General features: G+C 38.9%; 4 protein-coding genes across 4 annotated transcripts; 3 read left to right on the top strand and 1 right to left on the bottom strand.

Moving 5' to 3' along the window:
• Positions 1-4,758: 4,758 nt before the first annotated feature.
• Positions 4,759-9,593, top strand: RB195_003171 (uncharacterized protein; the record flags this gene model as incomplete). The annotated part of the gene is made up of 5 exons (XM_013435990.2): positions 4,759-4,825; positions 4,897-5,000; positions 5,083-5,181; positions 8,327-8,461; positions 9,504-9,593. 5 exons carry the CDS (start codon positions 4,759-4,761, stop codon positions 9,591-9,593), a joined length of 495 nt encoding a protein of 164 aa, XP_013291444.1.
• Positions 9,594-10,142: 549 nt separating this feature from the next.
• RB195_003168 (uncharacterized protein) lies at positions 10,143-15,545 on the bottom strand (the record flags this gene model as incomplete). The annotated part of the gene is made up of 4 exons (XM_064200716.1): positions 10,143-10,255; positions 14,093-14,220; positions 14,360-14,475; positions 15,486-15,545. 4 exons carry the CDS (start codon positions 15,543-15,545, stop codon positions 10,143-10,145), a joined length of 417 nt encoding a protein of 138 aa, XP_064056597.1.
• On the top strand, positions 13,183-13,473 carry RB195_003170 (uncharacterized protein; the record flags this gene model as incomplete). The annotated part of the gene is made up of 1 exon (XM_064200718.1): positions 13,183-13,473. One exon carries the CDS (start codon positions 13,183-13,185, stop codon positions 13,471-13,473), a length of 291 nt encoding a protein of 96 aa, XP_064056599.1.
• Positions 13,538-13,768, top strand: RB195_003169 (uncharacterized protein; the record flags this gene model as incomplete). The annotated part of the gene is made up of 1 exon (XM_064200717.1): positions 13,538-13,768. The coding sequence occupies one exon, from the start codon at positions 13,538-13,540 to the stop codon at positions 13,766-13,768; it is 231 nt and encodes a 76-aa protein (XP_064056598.1).
• Positions 15,546-17,805: the final 2,260 nt, after the last annotated feature.

Raw genomic sequence — 17,805 nt, 5'->3', positions numbered from 1 at the left:
AGAGGAAATGGCATACCAAAGTGGCGTTATGACGTGCCTCGTGGGCGGAAAAGTACAAAAGACCGTTTCCCACGCTCTGCTTTTTTTCTGCACGATCATGATGAGTGGGACTGCGCTCATTTTCGTAATCTACAGCACTAACCGTATCTTTTCCTGGAGAGATCCCAATATCGTCAATTTCGTGCTATGCTCCCTTTAAAGTAACACTTTCTGTCATGAACAACTTGACGAGGCAAGAGCTGAATTTCTGAGGCGTCTTTTTCTGTTGACATGTGCTTTCGTCGGAAAGAAATATTAATATTTCGCAAAAGGCAACGTTAAAAGGAGGCAATCAAAATGAGCTGCAGCCATAAACGTTGGAACAGCTCTAAAATCAGAAGTCTTAGCTGCTATGTTTTTTGGAATAAAGCGCATACCCCTCATGTTCGCGTTATAATGCTCTAAACATAGCAACAGCTTATATTTCCTTACGGATTGTTATTGTTTATGTAGTGGACGATTTCTTTTGTCTTCCCATCCCCATTCACATATAAATGCTAGCATATAACTATAGAATAACAAGAATAGCATTAAACAAAGTGAAACGGATGGGTTTTTCTTTCGTCGAGAATGGGATCCGATGGGGTGTGGCAGTTAAATTATTCGTTCTGTGCAAGTTATTTGTTGTACGAGTTCCCAGCGCTTCCGACATTTAGTGCAGTGTTAAAAATGAAGCGTTGCGATGTTGCTTTAGCAGGAATAATTGGGAAATTTCTCATCTTATCTGTCAAAATCTTTCCTTTCGACTAGAAAATGCTACTTTTCATTGGTTCCCATCCGTCTTTTATTCATAGAAATCGTTTATTCATTAGCTTGCAATGGTTCGTCCATTCATTTGTTTGTTCGGTCGCTCGATTTGGCTTCTGGCCAACTCTCTCGTTCACCCTCCACTATCGTTGCCCCCACAAAATCCTTGTGTGTGGGAATCTGAGATTTGAGATCTACGCGCTCACCCTCGGCCGTCACCTCAGCTTTTACAGCACACCCGTCAAACGTCTCCTTTGCTGTTCGCCGCCGCCGAATTCTTCACGTGTGCTTCTTTTTTGCTTCTTTTTTGCTCAACTTTTAGTGAATAAAAAGAATTTAGGAATTGTTCTCTTATTTTGCTGGCCAGCCAAAAAAAGAAAACGTTTCCTCGGCTCTCTTTGCAAGTTTGTAACAGTGATTGAGGAATGCTGTTTGAGAGCGGAGGGAAATAGAAAAACCTTCCTCACACCGCCCCTTCAGACTTCGTCACTGCGGCTGCTTATTATTAATCAACAGGCATGCACACCCTTGAGACCCTTTCAAGCTTTTCAGTCGCTCGACAACATTTTAAAACAGAAGCAAACATTTTTCTCCAGCAGCGTTCTCAACTTACTTCAATTCTAACTTTTCCGGTTTTCCTTCACTTCCTGAAATACGATATGAAATGACTTTGTAGTGCAACACTGTCTTCGCAATGGATTTTTAAAAAGTCATAAGATTTTCTAACAGTTGATAGACACCACCATATATTTATGATTAAATTAAAAGTGTCAACTGCGAAAAATTTCTCATTTGTGCTGTTAATCCCTTCTTTTCTAATAGCTCGCTCATTAATTGGTAGAATTATGGAAGTCACAAAATCTCTCTGGTTGCTGAACACTCATCTTTGTTTGAGAGATTTCTCATTTTGTTCAATTTCTAATTTTTTCTGTTTCCATGGTAGGTAGAGATTCTATGTAAATATGAATAATTCCTGACACCTCTAAAATACTGAGTGGAGCACAATAATCCCGCATATTTTGAAGAGCTATAAAAAATGAAAAAAATCACGAGGAAAATTACTTGATATATTCCTAAAAAATACATGAAATGCCATTTTATTTACTACGTTTTGAAAATTATATCTGACAGATTTTATATCTGTCGCCAGTCATTGTCAGTACATGGCTGAAGACGTGCTCGAAAGTTCTTCATCACTTTTCGGCTTAGCTCAGCCGCCCGAAATTCTGTCTGTCCTTCAGATCATTGATATATCAATGAAAAGTTTATGGAATACCATTTTGTTTGTTAGGTTATGAAAATTATATCTAACAGATTTTATAAGATTCTAACAGATCTGGTAGGATTCTGGTAGGTTTAAAGTCATTGTCAATCCTTGAGGGTTTGAGGATTGACAATGACTTTAAACCGTTTTCCTTCAGGATCTTCTTTGGGACCTTTAGGATTCTCAGAAGAGAAAGTATAACTTTTACAAAATGGTGTGATTGGCCCATCCTTTTCTTTTTGAGAGAGGAAATGATGAGACCGAAGCTGTGACTGGTGACCGAGACGGTAAAATGCTGAAGACCTTTCTGCACCCCAATCCAGCTGATTTGGATTTCAAGCATGTGTGATTTCAACAGGAGATGGTTTCAGAGCTTAAACAAGACAACTTTCGCTAGGAATGCTAAATGTTTCCTAAACGTTCAACCTCTCTCTATGGGAGGAGGGGATGTAGGCTAGCCAGCACGGTAACTAGATTTAAGCACATGTGACTTTGTGACTTTTGGGGACACCTAAGAGGAAATGTTTTCATACATCGAACTCAATCCCCTTAACGATTAGAGAGGCAGGAGGGTGTTCGACCGAAAACTGATGAAGAAGTTCCGAACTTCACCAATGACCGGAGAATCACGACCGCCATCTGTATTTTTTCCATGTTTATTTATTCTATTGTCTTTGTATTTTTATTATTTGTATTCCTATTTTTTGCATATTTATTTTTCAGTATTTATTTCCAATATTTTCCAATATTTTATATTTTTCAAAAAATAAAATCGCATTCCATGCACTTCTCAGAAGTAAATTTTTCCATTTAGATTGTTTCCATTTTTTATAGCACTTTAAATAAAATTGAAGATCATTATGCACCACCATGTACATAAGAATCCTATTATTTCCCGGAAACGTCAATGCAAACTATCCAGGTGACCGCTTCGCGCATCATTCGCTCGAGACAAGGTGTCAAGGGAAGTTCGTCAGTCGTAGAACATGTGTGAATTGCGGCGAACGCATTGCGATTCCGCGGATTAATAGAAAAAAGGTCCCATTATTCAGATTACTTCGTAAAACCTACAAAAACTAAGCTCAAAATATACGAAAATCGACTTCAAAACAATCATGTTTACAGGAAGCAAAGCCATCTAATTTTTTTCTATTTCCTTTCATGTTGAGTAAAAATAAAAATAAAAATTAAGAGGATATAGTTTAAATCATATACAATATTAGGTAGGACTACTTTCTTTAGAGTAACTGGAGGTTTAAGAGAGAAAAGCGTTTCGACTCTCTTCATTTCAAGAAGTTTTTTCCGCTTTGACGTCATTAAAAATGAAAAGAATTCGAAAGACGTGGGAAAGGTATTTAAGAGCGAAATCATTCTATGCCTCTAGAAAGCCATGATATATAGCCCAGCTCTAGCGCACCGGAAAAACTACTAATATCCGTCCACGTCAGGAAAAAAACTAAGCGTTTCCGATTTCCACGAGCAATAACGTTTCCGAAACGCCGAATACTCATCTACTATGCTTTTTTCGTGGCCTTTGATGAATCCAAATGAAATGTTTCCGTTTAACATATATCAACCCGAAACATATTTGAAAAGTCATGAAGAAAAACTTCATCACACAGCAATAAATTTGATTCTAAAATATATTGCTTGAAATTCAATGTGAAATTTTGTTTGGATTAGATGGACTCAAATTCGAAAAATTCTAAAGACGTCGACACTGGTATTGTCGGCATGATGGATACACAAGCACTTTAATTCGAATTTCGACGCCAAATCAGGGTTAGAGCGGTAAATCCGACTCCGATCTTGTTAAATTCTTTCTCTGCAGTCAGTTTTCAATGTTGTTATCCTATTTGAGAAAAAAAACACTACTCATTTGTCTTGTTTTCAATCGAGCATCCCAGGTTGACGTATAGCGATTCATTTCCTTTCTGGTTCACTTGTCAGGAATGGAATTCCCCTCCGTAGCACTACAGAAAAACATTATAGAACTAGAGAAAGACATTAGAGTATAGAAACGAAAAACTTTTAAATATTTCTTATGATGTTTTTAAAGAGTTTTTTGCTCCTGGTAAAATTAAATGTTGTAAAATGACTTCTATTCTACAGCATTTTTTTCTTTCACTTCTGTCTCCTTTTTATTGTCCCATGATAATAAAAGTGCAATAACATTCATCTTTTGACGTGTCTGCGTTCACACGTGTTCCTGAAATTTCAAATTAGAATACATGAAACGCTATGAAAATCCTTAGAGTTTTAATCGGATTAATTCGCAATCGTTTGAGAATTCAAGTGTGCAACCTGATTCTGACGTAACATATAGAGAGAGGGAGGGGCCCTGAAAACAATCGACACCCAGGCACGCCATTGTCGCCCATCGCATTCATTTCGCTGATTTCGCAGCAGCAGCAGCAGCAGCACACCATTGGGAACGAGGCCCTCAATTCGGTCATAAATGTCCCGGCTCTATATCTCTGTAAAATCTGAGCGTGTGTGTGCTGTCCCTCATCCTCCTCGTATTAGTCGCGTATCTATCTCGGTCTCTCGCAGAAAAACCTAATTCCATTCTGATTCTCTTCTATGACCGTCCGCTTCAAAACTCTTCAAATAACTTCATTACACGTTGTGGATTCCTAGGATCTGGAAATCAAAAATAGCACCAAGCCACACCTCGAGGAGCAAATCGCTATGAGTAAAATCTCTAAATGGATTTTTTCGACGTACGAAAATTAACATCCGGACAACCAAAAGATCTTGTTGCTGCTGGTGATGGTAAAACATCAACATCCACTTCAAAATCACTACAACACTACAACAAAATTCGCTTAACATATTCATTCTAGATTATTCTGCAGTCGCATTTCTTCCAGTCGTTATGATCGGTGCAGTTGTGCTGGGAATTTGTGGCGTATGCCAGTATAAGAAATGGAAACATGAGAAGAAACAGGTATTACAGGAGTTTTTTCTGTTTTGCAAACCTAGTAATCTGATCCGTGAAAACCGTTTCCACTTTACCTCAATGTTCACAGATTGCTCATCTCAACGATTTCTACGAGATACTCGAAGAAACCAAATGTCATGATCATCATGGAAAAATGGTAGTTTTACAGCAGAATGGTTCTAATGAGGTGAGAATTATTATTTGGTGACTTCTGGAATATTGCAGGATTTTGGCCCGTGGATTCTCCCCTCACATTCACAGATTACCAGTATAGCTCCAATAGAATTTTGATAACTCTATTTGTTTTCTTTTCGTGATAATTTTCTTTTCTTTAATATCGGAGAAAAAGGACATTGAAAATTCAAAATTTCAAAGTTCGAAAAGTGAAAAAATAGAAGAAAATCCAGAATATTGAAATTTTGTGTTTGCCAGATCAGTTTTTTTTTGTAAAATTACACGTGTATTTTCCAACAGATATTATATGAGTCCACGCCATTCCACCGTTTCATCACTAATGGTGGCAATCATGCGCTTTAACTTTGCTGGTTTTGAAAATTAGAAAAAAAGAATTAGAAATTCGAAAATAACCGAGAGCAAAAAAACGAGGATGGGACATTAATGAGACGTAATGGGACAGAACAGAGACAGGAAGGGTAGTGCTATGATCTCACTGTAGGTTTTTTTTTCTGAATGTACTGACCTCAACTTGAAAATTCTAGATTTATTGAGGATCATTTTAGAAATGGAGCGAGTTCAGCGCAGTTGGTATATGTAGGTCCGGTCAACGGTTTGAAACCGCCCCGGAGCCAACCAAGTCTTTTATCTCCTTGGGGTCTATGAATGGTCTATGACCGGACTTTTCTGGGAGGATAAAACCACTGACTTTTATCATTGGCTGGCCTTTGGATTGTCCTGGGCGGCGTCGAACATCTCTGTATGGGCCAACACGTTTTCCAAAAACCTCAACGCTCGCGAACTCCGTTGGCGCACATCCCAAGTGGATTGATACCTCAGAGACTTTTATCCTTCTACTTTGAAAAGAAACTCACATTAAATCATTGATGGGTTAGATGGCTTAATTGATTTTTGTTTTTCTAATATTTTTTTCGTCTCTTCATGACGGCATCTTCATCTTTTCAGTAATATACATAATTAAGATGTTATGGTCATAACAAAAGCGTCATGTAGAATGTATCAGTGCAACGATGACGTTACTAACTCTTTGTCTCTTTCTGTATAGGAAAAAGATAATCCGAGCGTAAAAAGCAAGGATATCTTTCTAAATGAAAATCACTGAGCTTTCTTTGAGATTAAGGCGAGAAAATAAGAAATAATAAAAATTGTGCAGGCAGCAGTGCTCGTGGATCACAGAAAAGAGATTTTGCGTTGATTAATCCGTTTTAGGATACGTTAACGTGCTCGATTCGAAAACTGAATCGTAGATGTTTTGTGAATGAGAATGCGACGTGGATAACGCGACCTGTTGAAGTCTGAAATCGGTGTCCTTATACTCCCACATACTCGTCAACGCTATACGTGTGAAACGCTTTTTCAGTTCTGTGCGATGTCGAACCATCGTCCGCGTAAACACTGTCATAACCTCTTACCACTGCACTACACGCTTGCTCTCTTCTTAGAGTACAGCTGAGTATCGCACTGGAATTGGATGTCAAATACCGTCGCCAGTAATCAGTGGCGCCTTTTTTTCGAGACGCTCTATCTGACTTTTTATCTTAGTACTTTTAGCTTAAATGTCATAGATCGTCTAAGATTAATGCTTAGGTCCTAGGACCTCCACTGACTTAGTTATTTATTTCCAGAAATAACGACGGGAGTGTGCCCTTCCTTACATTTTACCCTTAGCTTGACTGAAAAAAGGTCCTAAAATTACGCACGACGGAGAGCACATTTGGCCAAATGAGCACTTTATTCGCTATGGGAACGAACCATTATCTGGAGCTGGATACTTTACTCTTCACTCTGTTTGGTAGAGATTTTCAAAAAGCGGTTATCCTTACAACAGCATCAACATGAGATAAGCACGCTCAAAAAATTAATAAAAACCAAAAAAAACGAAAAAAAAACAAGATCAGAAAACTACTGCTCCGTTAGGGAAAGTTGTTAAACACAATGGGAATAACAACAGTTAAAGGCATCACCCCACGAATTTGAGGTGGTGCAGATTTCAGGTGGAGTATTCGTATACGAGATGGGAAACTATGGAGAGGGGGGTGATTCCGTCCATTGCTTTCTAATTCCCATAAAAAACGGCCCGGAAGATGCGGCGCCGCACAAGGCTGGCGCGCTCCAGTCGAACTCCTGTAGAAAATAGTGCGCCAGAACGCCTGAAGCCGTATCTTCCGCGCCGTTATTAGGAAGAAATGGACGGAATCACACCTCTCTCCATAGTCTCCCATCCCGTACACGAATACTCCACCTGAAATCCGTACCACCTCAGATTCGTGAAGTGATGCCTTTAAGAGCATACCGTTGTTGTTGTCTAGTTCGCAGTAGCTTGAAAAAAAAAACTTTCTAAAATTACTCACGACGAAAAGTGGCATGTGGACAAATGAGTACTTTATTTGGCTTTTCTCCTCGAAAAGAAAAATAAAAAAAGGATTTTTCTCTTGCATCGTCCTGTAATGGTGGTGTGACTGGTGTGTTGTCCGTTTTTGAGATCGAAATCCTTATTTACCTTTTTCTGAAGACAAATAAAGAATGCGTTTGAAAAGTATGTAGCCACCCTGAATACAGGTACAAACTACTAGGCACAGTTCACTACTAAAATTCTTTTCTACATTATAAATTGGCAAATATGAGCACGTGCAGCCTTCGAATGATGGTGAGGGTACAAACATTCTGGTCAAAAAAAAAAAATTCAAAGTCATCCAGAAAAAAAAACACTTACTGCTTTATTCCGTAGGCTTCATATATAATATATTAACATCAAGGTTAGAGCTGTATACTGTACTGCTCTAATGATGAAACTCTTTTGAATGCATGAAACATTTTTTTTTTAGATTTAGGACAAAATTTTCAATGCAAGGCAGTAGAAGAGCACATTTATATTGTACATACATATATGTTCACTATTGAAAAAAGTAAATAAATTGTGAAAAATGATTACATAAAAATATAAAATTATGAAGTAAAATATGACAAGTATTTCTTTCGTTGTCTTATGAAGTTTTCAACCGCTCAATCTTTCCTTAAGTTCATCTCTTTGGAATTTTGCCAAGAAAGTCCATCACTGATCATGGAATTATTTCTGTTCGACAATATCCAAATAGAATTTTGCACTTATGCTATGGCTCCTATAAATTCTTTGTCAGGTATGTCTCGAATTTGAGCGAATTCGACGTGCGATGCTCGTGCCACCGCCGGATTCTTCGCCGTTCTTCCAGCCATCGCATAGGACGCGTTCTATTCGTTACGATATTCCACAAAAAGCCACTACAGCTACTGAGGTATTGTTTCATTGCAATTAGGAAACTAATGGTAAAAAAATTACCACTTTTCCAAAAGCTATGCTTCTATAAAATGCAAAAGTCCCTTTAGCGAAGATAGTGACGTAAAGAAAAAAGGAACCAGGTTGGAAATGATATTCGTGTAAATCTGATGCATAAGGAAAACGATATTAGAAAAAGCATAGAGGAGAAACAAATTAAGGACCATATAATCAAAACAGGAAAGTTTAACGTAGCTAAGTATGGAAAAAAAGTGGAAAAATCAGAATGGTGCCAATAGTTAACAATTGGTAGGACAGCAATCAGAAATTCCCAATTTTATTTGTAAAGAAGAAAAGTTTTAATGATTTTGTGATGCAGCTTTGTTATTCTGTGATGATTTCAATAGTCGCATAATTTTTTCTACACTCAAACTCCTCAATACCTCGTTTTAAAAAGATAGAAATTGTCATAAAAGATGGTTGCAATTTGTGCCTTTCAAATGAGCATCCCCCACTACACCAAAATTTCCGATAGGAATAAATTTTTGCTAAGAGACAAACTTCATAATCTGATTAATTTAGTCTATCTAATATAATCTAATCTAATCTGCTGAAAAAAATCAGCAAATCTTTTGTATTCCGATAGAGTATAATACAAATCAGAATTTTGGAAGTGCTGCTAAAAATAGCGTGAACTAGAAAACAAACAAAAGAAAACTAGAAAGCTTCTAGAAGAAGCCGACAAGTTCATGAAATATTTGAACCAACTTTGAAAAAAAAACGTAGGTAGTTATCAGGGAGCGTCTGTCTGAACCTGAAACGATCTCATGAAAAAAAATTCTAGGAAGATAAATAACGTCAACATTGTGTGGAAAAGCCCGAAAACTGATCCTTTTTAGAAATATTTTAGTTCTTGGTATAATTTTTTTTACTTCCATTTGTTTTTTCTCAATCCCCATTCAACTCGACCCCAGTCGAATTTCTCTGGATCACTATCCACCATTTATTCAAAAATATTAAAGAGATCAAAAAGAGATCTCTACGTAAAATGTTTCTTTCAGGTAATCTTCCATTTCACGAATTTAAATGCGCAAAGTCGGAAGATTTCCATTGAGGACCTATCAGATAGTGAAATTGAGTACATCGTTTAAGTGGTGATGATCTACATATGTGCTGTGAATATCTCAACTCTTCGTTATAACATCTCCAGAAGAATAATCACAAATCTGATGGTTTGTGGTTTTAGTAGACTCGTTATTCACACATTGAGTGTTTTCGCACAAACATTCGAAGCTCATTCGAGATTTGTGGAGCGATCCTGAGCACATTTGTTTTTGGATTTACGCAATACTGCCCTAGTCGTTCAAACAACGTAATTAGCCACAGGGAATCGTTGGTGGCAACAAAAACAAACAATTCGAGCTGTCTTTCCTTGTGATCTGATAATTTCCAGTTCACTTCTGCTTATGTTCACTTTGTCATTGCACTTACCGGTTGTTGTTTGTTTGTTTTAATTTCTGTCTGTTCTAAAAATGTCTCCATGTGCCTTTAATAAATATTTTATCGATAGCGTGTTAAGCAGAGACCATAGCGAGCGTACTCTCTTCGTAGAATGCGTGAGTACATGCTGGAAAAGCAGTAGTTCCACCTCTACAAATCCACAAATCCTGCCACACCACACGTTTGGGTAGGGGCTCAAATTATCGTTTTTTCGTATTCACGAGACATTGACATAGAACATGAAGACCTCCGACGTTGACCATGTGGTGAGAGACAGGTCGCCAGCAGCCTCCATGTAAAGCCAAAGCTCTCTCTGCAATAGGATTAGATCCGGAAGTGTGAATATGAATGAAAAAAGCATCCGAAAGCACTTTGGATAATGAAATAACTACATTTGGTAGATGTAGGAAGAAAACTATAAATAAAAAAGAAATAAATAAAATTACTTACTTACTATTACTTAAAAGTTGCAACCACTCAAAAATAGAGTGAAATGAAATTCTTGAGGCAGAGAGGAAAACTTTGTTCGAGACAAGGTAAGACCTCTCGGAAATCATGAGGGAATGACCGTACCTTCATAGGTACTTCTTCATTGAGAACGCCTTCTACCTTCTTCAAAAAGCAGACAGTCAAATAGACAAACTTTTTCTTCTACTGAATATGCTTGCCCTCAGTTTTCTTTGGGGGACCGCTAAAGGATAAAGTGCATGTCGTTGATCAATCCCAATGGGAATCCGCCTACGTGTTCGACTTCAATTTAGAAGTCGTTTAAGGTTTACGAACGCGCGTGCAGCCTTACAATGGCTTGCGTGGCGAGGCAATGCATCACTTCAGTGTTTTTATTCTCCCAGACGAGTATGGTACCCTTGGAAGTCTTGGGAAGCACTAGGGCGGATTCGAACCTCCTATCGATCGTGCAGACGGCAGAACCTCTAACCGACTGCGCTACAACCGCCATAAGTACGTAATAGAAATTGAAAAGCATAATTCCGATAGATTTGGTACTGTACTACATACTATCTACCTCCAAAAAATTATGATTTACTGCAAAATGTTTTAATGGTTTCAACATTCAAAAATTATGCAATTCTTCTGCACTGCTAATGTGATAAGTGGAAAAATGTGTAGCATCTACAGTAACAACTTTCTTCATGGCTTCATACTTATCCTTTTTTAGGCTTTTCAAATTTGACTCTAAAAAATTCGCCTAAACTGAATAGAGCTATCATGTAACTTATTCAATGTGTCAAAAATGAAGAATAGGGAGCCGTAGCTAAAAAGTAACAAAAACACGCGTATAGATTGGCTTCACACCATCCCCTACCTGAAATAGATAATTACTTTGAAATTATCCATATTGACCAACTTCTATGCTGACCCATTGTCGTCGGATTTTCCAAGAAAAACCACAAGAAAGTTAAAAGGATAATTGTACGCATTCTTTCTCAGCGCATTTACATAAGAGCGATCAAACGATGTTTGATTTAAGTGGTAACTTTTTCTCGTCTCGATATGACTGAGAAATGTGAGTCGACGGAGGATGTGCTTAGTTGGCTGGCTCTGGCTAATGAAAGTTTTTTCAAGGAGATCAAGATTTTGTAAAAGAAAAAATCCCATGACATTTCTTCACAACAGGTCAAGTTTCATAAAAGTTGATAATATCAATTACTGAGTACTCGCACTACAATTCATTGTTACATAAATGTTGTTAGAATTACATTTGTAATCATCACAAATCATTCTCCAAAAAAAATAGTTCCCAGACTTTCTGAAATATATTTCTTCAAACTGATCATCTCTATTCAAATTAAAAGAATTTCAAAATAGTGATGTCAGTGTAGTAACCTGTGCCATAAAAACTTGGCATTTCTTGATTCAAAAAAAACTAACAGACATCTTTTTTTAATTTAATTCTTTGGGTTGATGATGCTCATCCACAAAATCGCTTCATTTCGTTCAACTCGTGCGGCACCCAGCGGAATGATCTTTTCATTTCGTCATGTAAATACCTAGAGAGAATGGCGTTGGGCATGATCGGTTTGGTTTCACCCACACGCGACGCATCAGTCTCGCAGTCGACCAAAGTTGAGAGTGCAGCACTCAATTCTACGCTGCCGATGGCTTTCCTGCAGCAAACAGAAATTGAGCCGGAAAGGAGGAGTTGAGGAGAAGAGGGAGGTGGAGGACGGTGCTATTGCGAACAAACTTGAACGACCTTCTACAGAGCCAACGTATGATCTATACAGTTGACCATAGAGCTGAAACCGTGACTGTAATGCTTTTTATACCCCCACGAAAAGCTCATGGTTTATCTAAACAATATAGCGGCAAGGTGAAAAGATGCTCTCTTATCCTCAACAGTGCCAATGGAGTGGCTATCGGTGAAGCAACCATACCGATTTAGAGGTATCACTTCAAGAGCTTCCTGAGTCGGCAGGAGCCATCAGCTCCTGAACTCGAGGACGTTCATAGACCGACATATGCGGTGAGGAACCACCGACCAAGTAAGAGGTTAAGGTCAGTATCCAAAAGATGAAAAAAGGAAAACCTGGTGAAGACGACGGAATCAGTGCAAAATGCTAAACTATTTTCCTCCATCTGTGATTCTTAAGATGACGAAAATCGACCGTTAAATATAGATTGACAAAAGGATGCCTGATTCGTGAAAATACGCTATCTTAATTCCCCGTACACAAGAAGTTGTCCGTCACGGATCCTAAGTATCTCTTTGGTGCGTGTTATATGCAAGGTTTTAGAGCGGACTTATTGAACATCTCAAAGAAACGATGCGCATCGAGCAATCTTTCGCCAGGGCCGATCTACGATTGACCAACTGTTCATCGTCGCGAAAGTGATGAAAATCTGGAAGCGCTATTTTGAAACCGATGCAATTACCTCCTTGAACTTTGAAGCCGCTTTCAACTCTCCACATCAAGCCGTCTTTTCAACGCGCTTCGCACTGATGCAGTACCAGAAAAGTTCGTTTCTCCACTTGTAAAACGAATCAACGAATAACTGCTACAGTTGGAACACCAGATGTGAAACACCGTTGGAAGCAGTAACTAGAGTAAGACCAGGAACAGTGGCAAGGCCCCTCCTGTTCAATTTCGCCATCGATAACATCATGCGAAGAACTGTCAATCAGTGTCCTGCCGACATCGTTTTAGCACCATCATGGTGCCCGATTGTCCGTCTTAGTCAACATCGTCGCCATACCCGAGGTCTTTACCGACCTCGAGTATGGCGACGATCTTTCCATTTCCAGAAAGCAGTACTAATTTTCAACATGCTGTAAACCTCGTACCGAAGCCGGCTGCAGCCTATGGACTACCTCTACGTCCAAATAAATGCAAGCAGATGTGTGTCTCTTCGAGACCACGAACGGAAACCAGGGTGGACGGACAATCGAACGTACTCGGCGGTGAGTTCTGTTACCTTGGCCGTATGCTGAAGAACAACGACAACTACGAGAAAGATATTCAGCACAAATGCTCTGAGGCTAATTTTACATTTACCTCCATAACAAAATGATTGTGTTCGACTCCCATCTCGAAAGAGATCAAACTTTGACTGTATTTATTCACAGTCTACGGTGATGGAGAGGCTTGATTGCAAGAAAAAGAAGCTGCGACGGCTAGACGGCTACTTGGCTACTTTTGGTCTAGAGTATGCCACAATAAAGATCTGCGCGAAAATCGATGTGGTGTACTGGCGGATGACACGTCGAAGACATCAACATCCTGCACCGCCATCGAAAGTGGTTACAAGAAATCGTCTTCGCTTCTTTGGTCATATATTAAAGAGACCAGCAGATCGCCTTGTCTAAAGGGTTCTGAGGAGTTTGCCGGGTTCGAGCTGGAAGAAGCCACCTGGCCGAAAACGAATGTTCTGGAAAGTGAGATAGTGGAAAAGGGCCTAGCGCATTTGGCGAGGATATGCAAATCAGATGAGAAATAAGGTTTCGCAGGATATGGGATGATGACGAATGGATTGATTCTGGGCAAACTCTGGTGGAAGATCGAAAAGGTTGGGCAGAGCTACGTTCAAGTACGACACAGCTCGGCGAAGATGCGGGCAATCCCTTCATGCGATGATATCAGCCCACCCATTAAGTCAAATAAGTCAAATCAACGAAAGGAGCCACGCATACCCCAACTTCTTTTGTCGTGAGTCATGACGACAAGTCGACCACTTGGTTTCACCACTCTTTCCCACTCAACAAGAAGACGAGGATAAAGAATTCGATTGTCGACAATAGAGCCAATCTTCTTCCCAAATCTGAAACCGGTAAACAGAAATATTTGAGTGGATAAAAATCCTTCATAGAATAACAAAAATTCCGATTTCGAACGATTTGTAGGACTTTTGCCTTCACAGTAAAACTTGAGCACATATAGGTGAAGAAAAGACGTATTACGGAAGATCTGTGACAATGGCGTCGACAGAACTTTCTCGAAATGGAAGTTCAACTGCGTCACATTTGAGAAAAGCCACTTCTGATGCTATCTGCAGAAGTTGTTCCTCGCAGTTCACCTGAAACGTATTGCATAAAAAGATGAAACAGGTCTTCTCAGTGGAACAAACTCAGAACAATCACTTGTGTGTGCTTGAAATTGAAGTTCTCATAGCCATGTAGAGTACAATTCTTACAATATCAGTTATGTAACTGATTTCCTATTACTCGTCATTTTTGATTCACCTGATTCAGTTCTTGCAGCGTATAAGCGAAGTTTTACTTAAGAAATACCACCAGGTTTTTTTCGAGCGCAGGTATATTTTTCCTCATTCCGTCCACGGGTGTAAAGAGTAGTTTCATTGAGCAAACCGAGACCTCTAAGAAGTTGGGTTCTGATTCATATCTTACTAACTTTATCCACCCACGAAGTAAACTCAACTTCGAAAATATTTTGAACGCTGCTATTAAAAGCAGCACGTGGTTTTCATGAGCGAATAGCCGTAAGTACGGATAGACAGTAAGAAAAATCAAAAGAGGTTTTGAATACGGTAGGAAAGGGTAAATATTCTTCAAGTCGTCAAACAAATTCTTCTTCGCTAAACCGAGCATCACTTCCTCGTCCTTCCCATATTTCTGAGAGGTATTATGATGGATGAGTGCGCGCTTCCATTTCTGACATTGTCACATCAAGCACAGAGGTGCATCAAGTCCTCAAGAGAAAATGAGGAAGAACGCTACGGACGCATTCATGCGTGAGATAACTTCCACATGGACTTCGCTCGCTTCGCCGGTGCAAGGAACTAGCAACCACACGTCTTCTCTCAACCACTCGCAGTTCGCAGAGCCGCCAACTTCAGACCAGGGACTTTCCAAGGTATATAATAAATATTTAGCATGCATTGGAACAGCGATAAGTCCTCGTGTATGTATTACACCAGAACAAAGTCCAATGACGGGAAAACGAACGCTCTGGTTCGACCTACCTCTAAAATTTGCCAAGTTACCAATGTATTGAGAGATGGATTATTGGAAATTTGACAAATTTCAAAGATTATGAATGCATTATTTCTAGTATTTAGAACGTTACCTTGGATTGGTAAGAAAGTAACCGCGGTTCGTGGCTGATGACTCTTAATGTATAATTCATTAGATACAGTGACGTTCAACATTTTTCAGTTTTTCGCAGTTTTCTTCAAATCACCAATCCCAAAATAATGAGAGCAGATTAGAAAAGAGGAGCTTTATATTTTCAGGATAAATTTTAATGAAAGGCTTTAAATTTCTTTTTATTTCATTTTCATTTTTAAAGGGATAGAGATAGATGATCCCGATTTTTTTTTGTGAAATAAAAAATGTAGGATCCAAAAAGAACGACGAATGATCGTATAACTTTGCCACGCATTCTAGGAAGAAAGAATTCAGAATACACGTCTTTTCTTGGAAATCTTCCAGACAAAAAACGAATTAATGAATATCACCTCACTGAAGTTAAAAAAACTGTTAAACGGGTCTGGAACGTGATGAAAAAAAAAAACGGAAAGTCCAGAGTGGATATAAAGAAAAGAAATCTTAAAGTTGAGGGAAGAGAAATTTACACCAGCTACTATGGAAAAAAGTTATGTATAAAAAGAAAAAAAAAGAAACAAAATAAATGGATTCATTACATAAGAAAATGGTTTTGAAGCGCACTTGTAATTCTGCAAAGAATTCTAGAACATATGTATTGGATAATTATCATGAAAGAAGGGAAAACACGACCGGAAATTGCTCCAAAAAACCAAAACCCTTGTTGTGGAAGGCAGAGAGAAATGACATTTTATATATGAAAAAGATCTCTATACACCTTTATCTCTCTCATTTTAAATTACTGAAAGTAGTGGTACACTGTTTTCCCAAAATATGCATTCTAGCCAACAAATCTTCCAGATAATCGTCGAAAACGATTTCATTTTGTGCAATGTCTCACTTTCTGCGCTTTAGCTGCTCAGGTGATGAGAAGAAATTTTTGGTGAAATACTTTGAAAGAGTTGGACATGCTAGTTTTTTCTTCCGAAGCATGAAGTTGAGCAACTTTTCCTTGTTGAGCTCTCTTTTGACCATACAATCCCCGTGATTAGTGATTGAAACAGTCCCTGACGTCTCAATCCACTTAGGATGCGCCAACGCGTTTTAGTGGAATTCTAGCCGTTGAGGTTTTGGAACGCGTATTGGCCTATATAATGACTTGCAGGGGCCAGCCGACATATCAACGCAGTGTTTTTACCCTCCCAAACAAGTATGGTACCGATTTATCGACCCTAGAGAGATGAAGGGCTTAGTTGCCCCTGTGGCGGTTTTGAACCACCGATCAATCGTGTAGACACAGCGGAACCTCTCACTGACTGCGCTACATCCTCCTATTGGTGATTTACAATAGTCGAAAATAGGTTTACGAGAAAATCCGGCATTATATTTGTAAGGACAAAGAAAAAAAGAAAAGGAGAAAGGGAATTTCTCATGAAAAATAAATCAACACTGAATTCACTAGTGGTGAATATTAAGTAGGGAAAATTAATAACTATTCTCGCAGGTGAAATGAGGATAAAAAGGATAAAGTTTCTGGCGTTAATCAATCCGCTTGGGATGCGCCCCCACGTTCACTTCAATTCAGAATCGTTTGAGGTTTACCAACGTGTATCTGGCCTATACAATGACTTGCGGTGGCTAGCCGATGTGTCAAGTCAGTGCTTTTATCCTCCCAGACAATTCTGGTACCAATTTATCGACCCCTACGGGGTCGATAAATTGGTACCAGAATTGTCTGGGAGGATAAAGGCTTGGTGAGCACTAGGGCGGATTCGAACCTCAGATCGTGCAGGAAGCGGAACTTCTGACCGCTACACCACACCCGCCCCAAATGAGGATAAAAACGAGGAAATCCCTAGAAAACACCGCACTTCTGAAGCGCTAGGGGTGCCGAAGAATGTCAAGTTTCCGTCAACTTGAAAGAAAATGGTTATTTCAATATATTTATGCCCTTTATGACGTAACCACCTCATTATCGATGATCTCCAGCACTCTAGTGACAACTTTTCCACTTAGAATCTGTAGACTGAGGATGATCTTGATTTCGAAAAAATCGTAATCGATCGATTGACGTGCGTGAAAATCCGTCGCCGCATTCCATACACAGAGAGAAGAAAAATACGAAATAAAATATGAAACAATTGTTCGGATCGCGCGAGGACATTTTTGGGAATCTGTTAAACAGTTAAGTGTTTCAGAAAAAACTGTGCAAAAGAGAGCATATAAAAATTAAAATTGAAAGTAATTTAAGTATTTAAAATCAAACGAATTTTCTCTGTTCATCCGAAATTTAGAAATTCAACCACAGACGACAGAACATTTATTTCGTTCCTAGCTTTCTC

This window comes from Necator americanus, chromosome IV (assembly GCF_031761385.1).
Source record: "Necator americanus strain Aroian chromosome IV, whole genome shotgun sequence".
Classification (NCBI taxonomy): domain Eukaryota; kingdom Metazoa; phylum Nematoda; class Chromadorea; order Rhabditida; family Ancylostomatidae; genus Necator; species Necator americanus.
The sequence above is the reverse complement of the archived record's forward strand: the minus strand, read 5'-3'. Positions and strand labels throughout refer to the sequence as shown.